Source organism: Gossypium hirsutum, chromosome D11 (genome assembly GCF_007990345.1).
Source record: "Gossypium hirsutum isolate 1008001.06 chromosome D11, Gossypium_hirsutum_v2.1, whole genome shotgun sequence".
In the NCBI taxonomy this organism is placed as follows: Eukaryota; Viridiplantae; Streptophyta; class Magnoliopsida; order Malvales; family Malvaceae; genus Gossypium; species Gossypium hirsutum.
Genome location: NC_053447.1, coordinates 57,604,133 through 57,622,867, shown reverse-complemented (window position 1 = coordinate 57,622,867; position 18,735 = coordinate 57,604,133). Strand labels below are relative to the sequence as shown.

The following is an 18,735-nucleotide window of genomic DNA, read 5'->3' as shown; positions in this document are numbered from 1 at the left end:
ACTATTCTTAGATTGCTTTATTGATTAGTGCAGAAATTTTTTTTATAAAAATTGATAGTCTTGTCATACAATATTTAATATTCATTAGTGCCATATGTAGATAGTATGAATCAACGATTTACCAATATTTTGATTTCTTACATTATCGAAAACATGACGTAGGTTCCAACTTATTGTTGATGATAATTCAAATTGATGAATCTTATAATTTAATATTATTAATATTACTTAATCAACAAAGTTTGACTGATTGATACGCATCGGCCTTTTTACAATAAATCAAGGACATGGTAACTGATCCAATAACTATAACAAAAATTGAGAAAGTATTCCTTTTCAATTTCTAACTATAAAAATATTTCAAAAATTATATTAACTACAAGTTCAAGATACATAATGACTCGTAATCAATTCATAAATATGAGTTTCATTTTATTTATTTATAATTTTTCTCACACTAAAATATAGAGGGAAGAAATAAAACCCTACAAAAATAACTCGATTACACATTTTAAATATTTAATTAATTTCTCGTAAATTTATTTTCGGATATTTCAGACATTGAACGAATAACTTAGCTGTTACGAATATGATATCAAGGAGAGTAAGAGGACGCGGGAAGGTTTCGGTTGGAACAATGGGGCCCATGACAAAAGGAGCCGCCTTCCTATCCAATGGGAATTTTGCAGTAGATTTTCCTCAAGTTTCTTTCATGCACTTTATGTTTTCGAAAGAAATAATAATAACTTTTTAAAAAAGTAAAATTTATTTTAAAATAATAAAAATAAGTTAAAATATATTATTCTAGAACAGAGAATTTTGGGTTGCAATGTCTTTCATTAGTTCCTGATCCTATTTATTTTTCTTGACACAATGTTTAGACTCGAACCCACGTTCTTCTATATTAACAACAATATATATATCAATCGAACTAAAACACTTTTAAATTTCAGGAGAACTTTTAAGTTTCCATGAAAAAGAAAATTCTTTTTTCATTTTAATATAATAGTAAATTGAAGATATTTTGGAAAGGAGTGATAAGTTTGGCGGATTATAAGATCACTAACATCTAACATATATAATAGCAAATTGCCACTATCCCAAACATCACTTTACATTTTACAATGGAAGATATTTGTAGTTATGTCCTTTATATTACAACTACCCCAATATCTATATAGAATTGTAATTTCATATCCATTTTTATTTTCTAACTTATTAAATCCATGATGTATGGAGAAAAGAAAAACAAACAACTTAGTTTCATCCCTATTTCACTATAATTTTTATATTATAATTTTAAATATAACATGTTAAATTCTACGTTCTATACATGAATTCTTTTATTTAGATCTATATTAAGTAAATTTATCTATTTTCTTTACCTTTAAATATTTATTGAATCGATTAAATCTTAGCTCGATTGGTATCAACATTGCTATCACGTGAGATTGAGTAGTCTAAAATCAAAAAAAGTATCCGGTTGCACCAAAATAATTGTAGGAACGAGAACACCAAAACTTCCCTCACCTTATCCATTTAGAAAAATTGAATAGGCCCACATTCGAACGTATTAATTTAAAAATAATTAAATAAATTCTAAATCCCAATCTATTTGACAAGCATCCGAATCAGCAGATGCATAAAACGACGAAAAAGCCCGCAAACGACCCAACCAATCACACAATGGATAGAGTTTTCTCCGTTGAAGAAGTTCCCGACCATTTCTGGTCTTCTTCCGCCGCCGACGGTGGCGACGACGATAAAAACATATGCCCTAGTTCTGAAATGAACCGTAGTGCTTCGGAGTGGGCTTTTCAGCAGTTCCTTAGAGAAGAAGTTGATAAGAAAGGTGAAGATAACGAAGAGGAGGAAGCTAAGGAGAATGGGTGTTTTGAAAATAATAAACACGACAATAGTCCTGCAGATGTAGAGGATTATCAGGCTTTTCTTAAGAAGAAACTTAACTTGGCTTGTGCTGCTGTTGCCATGTCAATGGTAAGTCTTTTACATTCTTCTTTTTTACGCTTTCTTTTTTGTGTGTAGTTGGGTGATGAGAAAAAGGTGGAGTGAATAGAGGATAATGAAGGAAAGGTTTAGATCTCTAATGTTTTTTTCTGTTCTTTTGAAAAAAGATGGGATTCTTTTTCTGGGTTATGTTTGGTATCTGAGAGAACCTGAAGGGAAACTTGCATGTCTGGTTTTTGATTCTTTTTAATTACATTTTGGTTCCTTTATCGGTTCAAAAAATCTACCTATGTTGTAAAATCAGAAAGGTTGTATTTTCATGGGTGTTTTGACCAGTGTAGCTTTGGTCGGAAAGTCAAGGTTTCGTTTTGAATGTTATTTTGCTTCTCCTTTTGCTAAAGGGTTAATGTTTAAACATCATTTACTGATTAGTTGAGTTAAGTTGGTTTATTTGTCTTGTTTCTGGCCTGTTGATATCAGTCCATCAGACTTAACAGTAAACCATTGAGAAGCTTAATTTTAGTATTAGAATTTTCTTTCCTTTTTGAATTTTTGATTGGTTAGTGGATTTCTTTCCCTCTTGATTCTGGAAATTGCCAAATTGGAATAAATTTGGTTGGTCTGCTTTTTTTAATGATTTTTGGAGTGTATTTTCTTGTGTAAGAAAAAGTGTGTTTTTCCTTAAAACTCCATGTAGGACAAAGAAAGAGCTGGAGATTAGTTAGGTATGGGCTGTATTTAGCTTGCTCCTCTTATTGTATCCAATACATATTATCTTACATCCCCGTCCAACATATTTATATAACAAGCTGGAAATTGCTAATGGTCGTAATTTTTAATTTTTTGTGCATCTTTTCAATGTTGAATTGATTGTCCTCTGTTAAAAGTTATGTGAATCCCTTTTGCTCTTAGAACTTTTGACTGAGTATGTTAGATGCATTTCAAACAGGCTTCTTTTGCAAAACCTCAAGACTCTGCTGCTAGAGCCGACAGTGGGTCACAGACATCTAATACTCCACAATTGGGATCCAAAACTGTTTCCAGAGGTTTAAATTCATCACTGAAGCTTCTAATAAGCAATTGTTCTTTTTTTATTCTTTAACAGTTTTCACAGTGGCGTGTGCATTTGAGTGTTTGGTGTAATGCAATCTTATGTATTGTTTTCTTGTTTTACTGAATGTTCAGGAGCTGGTGACAAGGATGATAATGCAGTGGCTGAAGTTCCTTCTTTTCCCAGTGGACAGAAAAAACTTAGAGCTCAAGTGAGGCCAAGCACAAGTACTGGATCGTCAAAAGAACAGTCGGACGAGGATGAAGTTGAAGGTGAAAATGAAACAATGGAGAACATGGATCCTGCTGATGCAAAACGTGTAAGGAGGTAACCATTGATTCTTCTTTTACGTTGCAGATATTTTACTACGTCCTGCATGTCACAATTTTGGAAAATGAATACTACGGTAGATCCACTTGATATTAAGAACCTTTCCGTTTAAGTTCTTGAAAATGTTTGTTCTGTTAATTAATGGAGCAAATTAATCCTACAAATACTTACTTTCTTGTGTTCTATTCCCACTATTAAGATTCTCTTCACTTGTAGTTTTCCAGAATGGAAACTATCTTGATTAATTTCAGAGAAGCATTCACGTATTTAATACATGTAGGAGAGAGTAACTGACTAACCTACTGTAACAGAAACTACTAACAACTCTAACTACTAACTAACTGCATTAACTACTATTATCCCTAACACCCACCAACTCATCCGTATGGTGGTTCAGGATGCTTTCAAATCGAGAGTCTGCTAGGCGTTCTAGAAGAAGAAAACAGGCCCATTTGACAGAACTTGAGTCACAGGTTTGGTGCTTTTCCCTGCCCTTTCTATATTGTCCTTTCCTTTTCCTATTTGGTTGCATTCCCCTTTGAGTTATGGATATCCTAATATATTATTTACTGTAGGTTTCTCAATTAAGAGTTGAAAATGCAAACTTATTGAAGAGTTTGACTGACATTAGTCAAAGGTACAATGAAGCAGCAGTTAACAACAGAATTTTAAAAGCTGATGTTGAAACATTGAAAGCAAAGGTAAGTTATTGAATATTTGAATTTTCTTTAGGGTGATTGTTTAGATCTTGCAAGGCTCATACCTGATTGAAAAGTTGGCTTAAATGCTGAAAGCTGTGAGTGGCTAACATGATGAGCACACAGCTCTTAATTCAATTGGTGAATTCTTTATATAGGTAAAAATGGCTGTAGAGGCAATCAAAAGAACTACTGGTTTGAACCCTGTGTTCCATGCATTGCCTGAGATACCGAGCATGTCATCATTTGATGGATGTCCCTCTGATACTTCAACGGATGCTGCAGTTTATGAGGAAGATGGTCCAAAGCATACCCTTTATCAGGCTGCTGCTAACGATTCAATATCCACTCATGAACTTAGAATCAACAATGCACTCGCAGATATTTCTTCAGTTGAAAATATACAACCTGTTTCTGAAGGATCAGCAGTGACAGGAAACAAAATTGGGCGGACAGCTTCTTTGCAGCGAGTGGCTAGCTTGGAGCATCTGCAAAAGCGGATCCGTGGGGGTGTAAGCCTGAATGGGAAGCAATAGGAGCAAGGCAGACAAGCAGAGTCTGAAGATAGTGAAGAATGTGTCGGAACTGACCAAAGTGTGCTATGATTTCTGGTTTAACTGATGGGAACAATGTTAGTTTTTAGGTTACTTGGGTAGTAATGGCAACTGCTTGACTAAACCTTTCCTTTAATCATGCCATATTTGCTGGAATGATAGATTTTACCACTGCCATTTCCATAGCATGCTGTGGGATTTTCTATACGTCTTGTTAGGTTTTCTTTTAGTTCCATCCTTGTCAACTGATATGGTAGGAAGCCAATTCTACATCTCTGAAGTGCTACCTCAAAAACCTTTATGCTCTAATTTGCTAAGCAAAAGCCCTACCCCAGCCAGGGAAAAGAATAAAATTACTTGGAATGCAATTACCAAATGTTTGTTCCAAGAGACGTAAAAGAAGGCTTTAGAATAAATTGCCTACCATCTAAACTATACCGAGTATTTTGTTAGATGCGGTAATTGAGGGTGCTTATGGATGGTTGGTATGTTTACTTCTGATAAGGTTAAAAATAGCGGTGGCGGTGAGATTAATTACCGTAGCTGTGAGATAAAAGATTCCATTACACCATAGCTATTGTCCATGCAAAGGGTGCCAAAGTAGGATTTAACAAGAAAAATAAAAAAAACTGACCCAAATTGTGGTGTTTAGATAATTTATATAATATAAATTAAAAAAATGTGATAATTTGAATCAAATTGAATATTATTTTTTATTTAATATTAATTTTTATTAGGTAAATATATATATATTATATTCTAGTGCAATAATTTTATTCTGATTAATATTTTATTTATATTTGTTGGAATATATTTTTTGCATTGAAATAGTTGTGTTGAAAATGACATAATTTAGCCGATTGAATCTTAGTTCGATTAGCATAGGCATTGTTGCTAATGCAGGAGGACGTGTGTTCGAGAGCGTTGAAGCATATTATCCTCTTATTTTTGGGTTAGGGAGGGGCTATAGGTAGTTTTAGTCATTATGTCACAAAGAACAGATATGACCAGAATCTATAACGAGATTATTAAAAAAATGACGTCATGTCTTTACTTGAATTGAGCGGTGGTTAAAACTTTTGTTAGGCACTTATTTTGCACGGGTCCAAATTGTGTTACCCCATCCATTATCCTTAATATTGTATTATTCGATAATGCTCTGAAATCTTATTTCGGTGATAGATACGAGTTAGGGAAAGATATTTAGTGAAAGACATAATATTTAGTGAAAGATATTTAAGAACTTCTATGATCAATCATTTCTATTGTTCTTTTTTGGACGTTTTAAGACTTAGTTTATCCTAAAGGCATAAAAAGATTTAAAGAAAGTGTCACGGAAATTCTACCTTGATTATATTTTCATAATTTTTTATAACAATCCCCATACTATATTTAGAATTACTTTTCTTGTCCCCTCATGAAAAAATGGTTATGTATATTAGATGGTGTAAAATAGCTCATCTGCTAATATTATAGTGTTTGGATTGTAAAAATGGTAGTGATTATCTTTAAGAAGTCTTCGGAGAGAAATGCAAAACTAAAGAAAAATTTACTTAGTAGTGTTGTTTTATAAGGTGACCATTTAAAATATCAACAATTAGATTATTTTTCTATTAAGTTGTTTTGATTGTGATTCAAATTTGAATGATAGATGGGGCAAAAGAGGATAAATTTACTTGTAGTTGTTACTTCATGAGTTGTTAAATTGGGTTTTCTTCCTTAATTGTGATTTTAATTTTCAAGGCTTGTAGGGGTTGGTTTTGATGAATTCATTCTTAGTTATTAAATGTTTCGAATTGTAGCATACTATCGATATAACTATACTTTTAAAGAGACAAATAATTGATCATAAGATATGTTTCATTTCTATGAGCAAAGATAAAACCTTTTAAATACATTAATTAAAAGATAAAATAGGCTACCACTGTACCACACATGGTGATTCAAAGTGTTGGATCTGTTGTGATTGATTAATGGTTCATACTTTAGCCTGCCCGAGATATAGTGCTCAATTGTATTTTTAAGATATAATGATAGGAGCTCACTTCCCTTTCTTTTTCTATTTCTTTTTTCCTGATGGGTAAGTATGAGCCCACTCATTGACTTTCTTTTCTCTTCCAGTAAATAATTTCATTGGTGGGCCAAGTATCCTAAGCAAAAAGCTTTTTGATTTTCTTAATTTGGCTGCTAACCACATGTTTTAGCTTTTGAATTATGAGTTTGCCAAAGAAAATTGGGATTAAGATTTAAGGGTGAGATTAAACTTTTGATTTGGGCAACAAAGTTTAACATTATTGGGTAAATTAATCACACTGACCCTGACCCTAATGGCCCACTCAGTGGATCTTCTAGAGGATATCATTGAAATGGAGTTCCATTTGACATCCTATTTACTTTCAATCATACAATTTCAGCTTGAAAAAGAATGGTCAGCTTGGGGTTGGGGAGTTAACTTTGTTGCTTCATTCAATTATTATTAAGAGAAATATTCAATAAAATCGAACTGAGACGATGAAACAAAGAAAAAGGTGGGAAGGGGGGGGACATATTGAGCCAATTCTCCCACTTTTCTTTTGTCATTGGATGATGAAAACATCCACTTTAGAGTAGTAAATTTACCAATTAATTATATTGAAAAGAAACCCATTAATTATTGAATACTAAAATTTCTTCACTAAGGATTTTATTTAAATATTGCTTTCTTTTCGATCATTTATTAAAATGCAATTGTTAGGGTAAATCGTTGGTTGAGTTATTAGTAGGACTATTATCTGTGAAAGAGGTGGGTTGAGTATCAAGTTTTGGGGGAAAAGTGGTGATGTAAATTAGACAGCCACATCGAGTAAATGCTACGAGCGAGTTACATCTCAAACACTCCAGTATAACTTTAGTTATATTGGTTAATATTTGTAATCCTAAGTAATAAGATTGTATTGAGTTTAATCCCTTTAATACTCTCATCTTATAGTTAGGCTTTAATCTCGACCGTTGATGTAATTTAAATTGTACTGTTGGATTTGGAGGATCTTAGCTATAAATAGAGGCATTCCCCCATTTGCAATCATCCCATTGTACCTTATTCTTGAGTAATAGAATATTTTAAGAGCATTTATTCAAACACTTGGTGTGCTATTGCTTTCTTGTGGCTTTTCTATTTAATTCGAGCTTCTTTGTCTTTTGTGTTTGCTTTCTCTTTATTTTAGTGCCTTGGAGAATTTTTTTTGTGAATTCTCGTTTTCGATAGTAAGGTTGTTTTAAACAAATTTGAAGCAAAAAAATCACTTAAGGGCATGTGGTTTGCCAGACTCGAGTTCTAACCTTGTGACAAATACACCGTCAAGCAACATAGACCACATCTATGCCCTACGCGCAAGCCCCAACATTTCAATTTTTAAAATTCAAATGCAGCAAAGTAATTCTCACTTAATGCTTCAGACAACTTAACACCCAATAATGTCTCGATTAGGGGCCAATTGTTATACCCTCACTTTTTTTAGACAACCCCTCATATTTACTCCTCATGAGGACCTTACCTACTGCTCGAACACACCTCTTGGAAATACTCCTCGGCTCAACATTTGTGTGTGTTCGTGTAGACCCCACTTACTAACTACCATCTCTAAGCTCAACTACCACGTCCCATCTATAGTGATTAAAATCATGTCCAATTGTCACTTTACCTAAGTTTATGGTGGCGGTCCACTTGGCCACTTGTGTCTTACCCACCACTAGGGACTTAACACATAGCACCTCGGGACTACAGCTAAGATTATAAAAACCCTTGACTTTACCAGAAATGAGGTTCCACCCTCTCTCTCCTTACCTTCAACCTTCTTACTCAACCTTAACACCATTTCTACTCGAAGTACTCTTTGCAGTGACTCTTTGCCTTGTAACGAACAAGGTGAACCACCTAGTTCTGCCATCATCTCTTCCCCATTAAATTCATATCTTAACACATCAAAAATAAAAAAATAAAAATCTTTTTTTAAAGGTAAAAAATATTACAGAGGCTACAATCCTTTTAGAAGTTATAAATAACATTAAATACTCTTACTATTTTTATTTTAAATTTTGATTTGAAAGTAAAATTAAAAAAAAAACGAATGATTATAGTTTTTAAAAGAATTATCTTTTAAGTTAAATAATTTATTTATTCATTAAATTTTAATATTAATTTCAAATCACTTAACAATAATTATTATATACTTATATTATCTTAAATATTTTATCCAAAAAATATATTATAGAAATCATTATTAGTTTTTCAATAATTATTATAAATATTTTTATCCAAAAAATTAAATGTTTAAAATAATCCATTGATATTATTAAAATTTTAAATTATAACAGAATTTTGTTAACTAATTTTATTTTCCAATAATTAAATAATTAAAGATATATTGTAATTTTTTTAAAAAAATATATAAAAGTATCCCGTTCAACAACGAATAGTTTGATTGTGTGCGTGTTTTACTTTAATATTTTAAAATGTTTTTCTATTATTTGTTCATGTCTTTATTTCCTTATTTGTTAGGCATGAAGTGAGATTTTACATCTTTTAAGAAAGGAAATAATCTTCTTCTTTTTTTAAATCTAGATCACTCTAATTTTTCTTTTAGACATTTGAATGAGAGATTACTATTTTTTTTTGAAGGACTGGATGCCTACTGTGAGATTAGTTAGTCTTGTTTATTTTGATTGATTATTTGGTATCTCTGAAAAACAAAAATTTATTTATTTTTCAAGGAATAATTTGACACTCTCGTGAGATTATAAAATTCCCTATTAGTTGGATGAAACAATATGTTTTGACTCATTTGAAAAACCCATTTGAACAACATGTAATTGATTCAGTGTATTCTTATATAGCTACTTGGTGTCACTTGAATACTAATGGGGCGATTAAGCTAGGTGCTGGCCTTGCTTCTATAGGGAGAGTGCTGTGGGATCATAATGGAGAGTGAATCTTTGGCTACAATCACTATTTGGGAGAGTGCTCAGTGTTTGATGTTGAATTGTGGGGGTTCTTGGATGGTCTAATAGGCGCAAACTCAATAAAGTGATGATATTCACTGATAGCTTAGAGGCAGTCAAAGCCATTCAAGACGGGTAATTGACAGATTCAAATTCCACACTGGTAAGGAGAATTCTTCAAGTTTTATAACGGATTGGACAATGAAGGTTAAGACATGTTCTTAGGGAAGAGAACAAAGATGCAGATTTCTTAGCTAAAATAGCTTCAGACAGGAATGAAGGTATTCAGGTTTTCGACGAAGCTCCCGGGGAGCTTATAACTTTAAAAGTTTGATTTAGTAAATTAATTTTGTTATTCGTAGTATTTTGATGTAATTATTTGTTTATATTAAAAAAAAGTGTGGCAGAGATGAAGAAGATGATCAAAATTGACGACAAAACAAATTTGATAGTGGATTAGTGTAAAAGTCGAAATCTTTAAGTGATGTATCTTTCTGTTAAATTTGGTTTGCTAATATAGATATGTTTGTGTAATTTTTAAATTATTTATATTTATATTTATATTTATATTTATATTTATATACTTAAATAAAAAAACAATTTATCTTGAACTTTAAAATTATCTAAGTTATTGAGGTTTATTTTTCAAAACTTAAATAAAGTTTTTCACTTGAAAATTATATTAATTAAAAATAATATTTTGTTTCATAATTTAAATTTTTAATCCAAATAATATATAAAAGAAGAGAAAAACACCTATTCAGTCTCTCTCAATTTTGATATTAAGTAAATTGGTCCATTTAAAAAAATTGAGTAATTTAATTCTTGTCAATTTTGAAAGTGAGCATCTAAGGACAATTAATCACAACATTAGTATATTTCGTCAAATGTACACAACTTTGATTGATATAATAACAAATTGTTTGTTTTGATGTCCCAAACTTTTGATATAACAACATTTAAGATAAATTTTTATTTATATTCTCTAAGTCATTTGGAGAAATAGTTATTAAAAATTTTGTTAAACATTTTTAAAACATTTCAAAGATTTGTAAAAGTACTCAAAAACATGTTTTAATTTTTTTAAATTCATCTAAATATTTTTGAGTCAATCCAAAATGCTTTTAAGTGTTTTAAACTCATTTTATACAAGTTTGAAAAGTTGTATTGATACTTGGAGGAAGGTCTACCGATAGAAGCAAGTTAGAGAGCACCCTAAGCATTCCTCTAGACTTCTACCAATACTCAAGGAGATTTTTACCAATACAAGTCTACTTCTACCCATATATCTTGTAAGTTGTATCGATACAAATCTGTCTGCAATGCTTCCAACAACTATAAAACTAACCCCAACGGATATAAACAATCACAAATTTTTCCTTTGTTATATATACACATCAAGAACACTTCAAGATACAAGAGATGAACATCCAAACATAGAAATCAAGAGAAAAATATTCAATTCTTTATTTTTCTTCATTTACTCTTGTACATATTCATTGAAAGCTTATTGTAATATCTTTTCTCACTCTCAAATCTTTGTATTTAGAGTTTCAAATTGCAACCACACACCTACAATAGGTTCATTGTTAGTTTGCTCATATTCTCTTTGTTGTAAAGAACATACTTAAGGTTTAAAAACCTTGAGTAGATTGTAAAAGGTTTTTAGTTGAGCACCAAAGCTAGAGGGTTTTAGTTGAGCCATAAAAGCTAGAGGGAAGGTTCTATCTTAGCCTTGTGAAAAAGATAGAGATTGTAAATGTTATATATTTCCTTAAAAGGTAATAATTCAAGTACAGTGAATTGAGAAATTCTTGGTTGAGGTATACCAAGGTAGCGGAGGTAGACAATTGGGGTCGAATCATTGTAAATCGATTTGTCCAAGCTTTTCTTCCCTTTGTTTATCATTTAGAAAAATTTATAGAAATTTTTAAAACACCAATTCACCCCCTCTTGGTATTTTTGGGCTTAACAAAAATTTAGCCCTTAAAGCTTACACATTCTATCCATTTGCATATATTTTCGAAGCTAAAGTTTTTTTATATATTCTTTTCGAATTCTTTTAGATTTTTAAAAAAAGTATACATTTTTTAGATAATTGTTTTAGAATCAAGACCAAATTGACAACATATGTAAACATTAAGGGCTTAATTTGTTATTATATTAATCAAAATTATGTACAATTGATGAAAAACATTAATTTTCATGATTAATTGTCCTTAGTTGCTCACTTTCAAAATTAACTGTTGGATCGACCCGATTAAGCAACAAACAAGTAAAATTAGTGGAAGAAATTGAGAAATTGAACATACAAATTTAACGTGGAAAAACCCCTCCAAAGAGGATAAAAAACTATGGGCAAATATAATTTTACTATAGAAAAAAGAGTACAAAAAATAGAGATCAAAACTAACAGCACGTTTGGTTCGCTGTAATGGAATAGAGGTGTAATGGAATAGAAGTGTAATGGAATAGATGCGTAATGGAATAGAGGCGTAATAGGTAATTCTTTTGTTTGGTTGAATGGAATGGAATAGAGGCGTAATGACATCTTGTGTTTGGTTAAATGGAATAGAGGTGTAATAGCATAAGGAAAAAAACTAAAATGACTAGAATACCCTTAGCAGAATTGTTTTTAGATAGATGATTATTGTTATTGTTATTAATTTTTAATAAGATTATTAATATAAATAATAAATAATTTAATCATATTTTAACATAATTATTATTAAATATAATTTAATAAAAATATATAATTTAATAAAATATATGAATTTACTAAAATCATAATATATAATACTATAAAATATAATTTAAAATAATTATTATTAAATATAATTTAACAAAAATATATAATTTAATAAAATTCTTAGTATTAAATATTCTTATGATTGTATCAACAAACTTTATCAATTTCTTCTATCAAATATTAAAATATTTGAACTTGACTTTGAATAATGATTTTATGATTGTTACTTTACCATCAGCAACCACTACACCAAAATAGGCTTTTAGCGGCGCTTTTTTAGGCCTTTAGCGGCGCTAAAAAACGCCGCTAAAAGTATTTGCGACGCTTTGAGAAGCGCCACAAACAACGTCGCTAATGATAGCGTCGCTAATTTTAGCTGCGTTTTTAGAAATAAACGCCGCTAAAGAACAAGACCTTTAGCGGCGCTTTTCCACAAACGCCACTAAAGACCAAGACCTTTAGCGGCGCTTATCAACAATCGCCGCTAAAGACTATAACCTTTAGCAGCGCTTTTATCACAAACGCCGCTATAGATCAAACCTTTAGTGACGCTTCTTGCAAAAACGCCGCTAAAAACATAACTTTAAAAAAAATTATTTTAATCAAATTATATTTATTTTTATGATAAATATTATATTATGTTTTATTTTCTAAATTTAAACTTTAAATATACCTTTAAGGATAAATAAAAAAATATTATTTAAATTAAATTTTCTATGAAAATTTTAACTTTAAAACTAAATATAAAAATTAATGAATTTAGTTTTAAAATTTAAAATAATAAATTAATAACACAATTAAAATCCAAAAGTTAGAACTCAAGTTGTCGTAAATATTAAAGTAAAAATAAAAATTTAGAACCAAAACTAAAATAAATAATACATATGAGAAACTTGTATGGCTTCTTCCATCTATATTCTGCATTTTGGAACAACTTCCTAATTACATTTCAAAATGGCAATGAGTAGGCATGAGTCAGTACAACTTTAAATAACCTTAAATTTATGTATTACGAAATCTACACAAGTGAGGTAAATTACACTAGTTTAAAAAAGTAGACCAAAATGCATAATATGAGGATGAACTTGCTTGGAAGTTTTCTCATCTACATGTTTTCATGTTTTCTCTGGGAAAATTAGCAGAAAAGCTGGTTAATTTTTCCAAGGGTAAGTGTTGGAAATGCCTTGATAATGGATAAAAACTAGGTTGCATGAAGCTCATCCATGAGAAAATATTCCTAGCAAACGATGGCAAGAAAAAGGCACCTATTGTTCTTGCTCCCATCCTCCTAATCTCTCCCCAGGGACATAGTTTGTGAACACCCGAAACTCATTTCCAAGTTTGCTTGAGTGTCGTGGCCGAAAATTGCATGCACGCAAACCCAAAAGCTCTGCAGCTCTATCCCTCTGCACCTCTCCTGCAAGTCATTCTCTTAGCTTTTACTTAAAAAAAAGCCACTAAAACAACCATTGACATCCATACTTATATTCTGCACTATATTGGAGTTATCCATATACGGCAGTAAAGATGACTAACTCAGCATTTATTGCAAGTTATGTTCAGTTGGAAAGGAAGTAAAAGCTTTACCCGTAAGCAAAAGCAAGTGAGATTCTCGTGGTTGAGCAAGAAAATATATTGTTTGAGTAACTTTCTCTAAACACTCCTTGCTCTGCAACCATGCACAACATATGTAATATACTGTCAAAAATTTCATCCAAACATGAACTCAAGTGAACACCAGTACAGCCATGGCAAAGTTAAGCAACAGGTGCCCATATAAAATATCTGCTCAATCGAGATTATGAGAAAAATAGAAACTGATGCTCTAACCCTAAATGTTCCATATGAGACCAAAATAATGGTTTACCTACCATCTTGTGATTGAAAAATGTCAAAATCTTCACATTCTCCAACGATAATATATTTAAAATAGCTCTGTAAAGCAAATCAGTTGGTGTCAGTATGCATGGCAAAGCTGATAAAATCGAATGGAGATAAAAAGGCTATTTTTGATGGATTGCAATTGAAAATTGGGAATTAGTATTAGTACCAAAATCTCAGTATGCATGGCAAAGCTGATAAAATAGGCCAAGAAATAGCAACTTACTAGTTGGTGTCAAACCACTTGGTCATTTCCATGGCAGGCACAGAGGCATTTTCTCTGGCCATTGAGAATTAATAATTTCATCATCAAAATAAGCAATTCAAATCCATTTTAACAATTATCATTAACCATCAATACACACATAAACTTAACAACAAGTTGAGAACTATGAACCTATATATTGAACAATCAGCACTTCCACTTCAATTTACAGATCCACCAACAATAGAGTAGCATCAGGATACAGATCCACCACCTTTTAGCACCATTTGCAAAACTATCATAAGTTTATATGCTCATAGCCGAAAACAAATAATAGAACCTATAAAGCTAAAATATTAGACACTGACCTTCTTTTCCTTTTCCAAAATTTCTCTTAGGGGACAAGGTAGTGCTGCCTCTTTGCTTGTCGTTGAACAGTTTTACTAGCAGATTTCTACTCCATCTGTGGAAACTTAATCTTTTTCATAACATTAGTCTTCCCTTCAGAACTTGCTCAGTAATTCAACAAAGAGCTCGTTAAATTCACAGGATAGAAATTTTTAAAACACAATATTTGACAACAAATGCAAACAAAATGATGAGGGAAAAAATCAGTCAAAAATAGGATAAAATTCCTTAAATGATATGTGGATAGAAAGTGGTGAACATGATTGATTCAGGTCATCGCTTGATAAAATTCAAAAATTCAGTACTTACCATCTCTTGGCTAGGCACCTTTAAATTTTCTACTCTCTCTGGCAGTAAATTTATGATTAAAGACATTTCCTCTGGTTGTCCCTCTTGACGGGTGATCTACATTAGAAATATAAAGGTGTAAAGATTACAAACCCTCAAATCATAAATTACTTTATGTTGACTAGTTTTCAACAATATCTGTGAATTCAATAAACCAAAGATAAAGACAGTTTACTGCATTTTTTAATTTTAATCAACACTAACCATTTTTGCATAGATTTAACTTCACCAAGCCATGTGTGGGCTATGCCAAAACTTTTTACAACCACACTTAAACAAACCGGAAAAGAGAGGAACACTAAAACTTTGAATGGTCTTGCACCAGCTATCATTAAAAAGCCTTTACCTTGAATATGTTAAACTAACTGAAGAAAGAGTCCTGGAAATAGAAAAACTTTTCCTTCCCTAGTTTTATGACTTATATCCTACCACTCATAAATAAAAACAAGAGCACCCAAAACGCTAAGCTCCATTCCAATAAATAAAAACAAAATAATAAGTAAAACAGTTCGTAGCAGGATAAGCATGCATAGGTTTCAAAAGGCATTATATCAAACAAGAAATATGATCTAGTCATCCATCATCTCTACTTTTTTTTCCTGAAGAAAAGAATCAAAAGTCAAATTCTCAAAGCAAGAATTTCAGCCCACGGCATCACAACCACAAATTTAAGAAACATAATAAAGAGGAGATAATAGTGTACCAGATGGAGAACGGAAGCTAGTAAGAATCAGACCCCTAATTTCTAACCGTGCTATCTGTACTTCCTCAATAACATCAAGCAGATTTCGTAAAAGTGAACTGGTCCTCTGCATAATCAGATCAAACCAGAATAAATGTAGAGCAAAGTTAAACAAACGGCTACAAGAAACTATAGAATCACTCAACTTAAAATACGTACTATAGCTTCGTTCTAGTACCTTCCGATTCTCACAAACAGATCTTCAGCGTATTGCTTCCATTTCATGCTGAATCGTTTTTGGTGCATCCAATTTCCTCTTCTTTTTTTCTTTTTGAATATAATCTCTTCTTGTTAAAATTTTTTTTGGGATTTTTGTTATAATGTCGCAGGAAGGGAGGAAGAGAAAGCGAGAGAGACGGCCTGTTTGCAAAGTTAGGGTTTCAGTGGGAAAATTAGAGGTTTCAGGGGGAATTTGGAGATAAAATGGCGGGATAGGTTTTAAAGTAAAATAATTTTTTTGTGGCGTTTACTATAAAAACGCCACTAGAAAATTAAATTTCTATAGTGAAACGGAACGTTTTGGAAAAATTCAATGCATATTTGTGGCCTTTTTAGCATAAATGCCACTAAAAATTAAACCCATGTAATAAAACGGTAGCGTTTTGAAAAATTTTAACACATATTTGCGGCGTTTTGACCAAAAACGCCGCTATTGATTACCTTTTGCGGCGTTTTCTAATAAACGCCGCAAAAAATGCTGAAATTTTTTATTTTATTTTTTATAAATTGATTTATAAATTGCTTATCTTTTTCAAAAAAACGCCGCAAAAAATTATTTCATTTTGAACAAAATGACGCCGTTTTGCTATGCTAAATTTTTTTTATAAATTAATTTTTTATAAAAATAAAAAAACCAAGTACTCTCAAAATAAATATTTTATATTTTAATAAGAAAAAATGATAAAATGGTTGTAATTAATTATTAAGTTAGAATTATCCAAATTAAATAATTACCTATATATCCATATCATTTTTATTTCATTTTTATTTTTGTATTTTTTTCTTATAATTTGGTCCTCTCCAAAATAAATAATTATACCTAAATATCCATATCAATCTATTACTTTTTTTAACTTATTTATTAATTCTATTTAAACTAATATTTAAATATATTAAATGGTTTAGATTAATTTTTTTAAATATAAAAGCATTAATTAATTGAATAAAATTTTATTATTTAACAAATCTCAAGTAAACCTTAACCTTAAACCCTAAATTAACCATTCAATACATATAAAGTCTATTTATTATATATCTCTTAAATAATTTAAACTATATACTCATAATTTCAATATATTTGATTTATTATTATCTCTTTTACAATTATATAAGAACATATTTAAAATATAAATTAAAAATAAATAATCTAAACTCAAAACCTTAACCCGACCCCTGAATCCCTAAACCTTAAATCCCTAACTCTTAAACCTTAACATCTAACCCCTAAACCCCTAACCCCTAAACCTTAAATCTCAACCCTTAAACCATAATCACTAATCCATACTCCCTAAACCTTAAAATATGAACTCCTAAACCGGCCTTAAATCTTAAATTAATCATATACCCTAAACTAAAAACCCTAAACAAATTTATTATTATCTCTTTTACAATTATATAAGAACATATTTAAAATATAAATTAAAAAAAATTAATCTAAACCCAAAACCCTAACCCGACCCCTGAATCCCTAACTTTTAACCCCTAACACGTCGACTAACCCCTAACCCCTAAACCTTAAATCCCAACCCTTAAACCATAATCCCTAAACCCAACTCCTTAAACTAAAAACCCTAAACTATAGTGATAATTAATTCAATATTTTAAAATTAATACTATTTCTTTTACAATTATATAAGAAAATTTTTAATATATAAACTAAAAAACAATTAGTAATCATGTACCAAAAAAACTTTAAAATTATTTTAAATAATAGTATTTTAATTTTTCCATGTGTTTTATTTCAAATTATTTTTACGTGTCATTATTTTTTTTCTGAAGATTTTAAATATTCAATTAGAAATAAATTGATTTTATCTAATATAAATAAACCAATTAAGCATTAGCGGCGCTTCTTCAAAAGCGCCGCTAAAGACCAGAGTATTAGCGGCGCTTCTTCAAAAGCGCCGCTAAAGACCAGAGTATTAGCGGCGCTTCTTCAAAAGCGCCGCTAAAGAACAGAGCATTAGCGGCGCTTCTTCAAAAGCGCCGCTAAATCCCCAAAAACTCATGAAAACGACGACGTTAGGTTTAGGTTTTAGCGGCGCTTTTTGGAAAAAGCCGCTAATTCTCATTTTTAGTGGCGTTTTTAGAAAAGCGCCGCTAATACTCGATCTTTAGCGGCGTTTTTTAGATAGCGCCGCTAATGATTGATTTTTAGCGGTGTTTTTTATCCAAACGCCACTAAAAACGCCGCTAAAAGTCTGTTTTGGTGTAGTGAACCCAAGTTCAATTTGCTTAACAACATAATGAATTAGGGTTTTTCTTCATATTCCCAATTATGTATTCCATTTCCGACCGTAAAGCACCTTTCAACTCATCTCATCAGTAATTTTCTGTCCATTGACAAATTAGGATTCTATTGTTTGTGCATCAACAATTTCGAATTCTAAAATTTAGAAAGTAAATTTTATTTTCTCAATTTCATTTTTGTTTCTAGTTTTGAATTGTAGCAATTTTGGTCTTCAATGTTGTTTTCTTCTTTCGTTTTAACTTTTTTTTTGTATTTTCTGTAGAAAGATGAATTTTTTATGATTAAACTTTTAGACATGTTTATTTTCAATTTTTTTCACTAGCATTTAGATAAGAAAAATATTAAAACTATTCA

At 30.9% G+C, this 18,735-nt stretch overlaps 1 protein-coding gene and 1 long non-coding RNA gene across 5 annotated transcripts; one reads left to right on the top strand and one right to left on the bottom strand.

Annotated features, from left to right (window-relative positions):
- Positions 1-1,585: 1,585 nt before the first annotated feature.
- LOC107926753 (light-inducible protein CPRF2) lies at positions 1,586-4,786 on the top strand. Its single transcript, XM_016857676.2, has 6 exons — positions 1,586-1,998; positions 2,918-3,014; positions 3,154-3,346; positions 3,747-3,822; positions 3,925-4,050; positions 4,206-4,786. The coding sequence occupies exons 1-6, from the start codon at positions 1,639-1,641 to the stop codon at positions 4,581-4,583; spliced, it is 1,230 nt and encodes a 409-aa protein (XP_016713165.1). The 5' UTR covers positions 1,586-1,638; the 3' UTR covers positions 4,584-4,786.
- An 8,424-nt stretch (positions 4,787-13,210) lies between these two features.
- On the bottom strand, positions 13,211-16,426 carry LOC107909330 (uncharacterized). 4 transcript variants are annotated; one of them, XR_001687217.2, is made up of 8 exons: positions 16,090-16,418; positions 15,873-15,978; positions 14,782-15,226; positions 14,606-14,687; positions 14,435-14,488; positions 14,199-14,262; positions 13,915-13,996; positions 13,211-13,744 (listed from the first exon to the last, which is right to left on the bottom strand). It is a non-coding gene; the product is annotated as an uncharacterized lncRNA (long non-coding RNA). The 4 variants fall into 4 exon arrangements; XR_005920668.1 differs by having other exon boundaries at positions 14,199-14,687; positions 14,782-14,876; positions 15,131-15,226; positions 16,090-16,426; XR_005920667.1 differs by having other exon boundaries at positions 14,435-14,687; positions 16,090-16,423.
- Between the last annotated feature and the right edge of the window lie 2,309 nt (positions 16,427-18,735).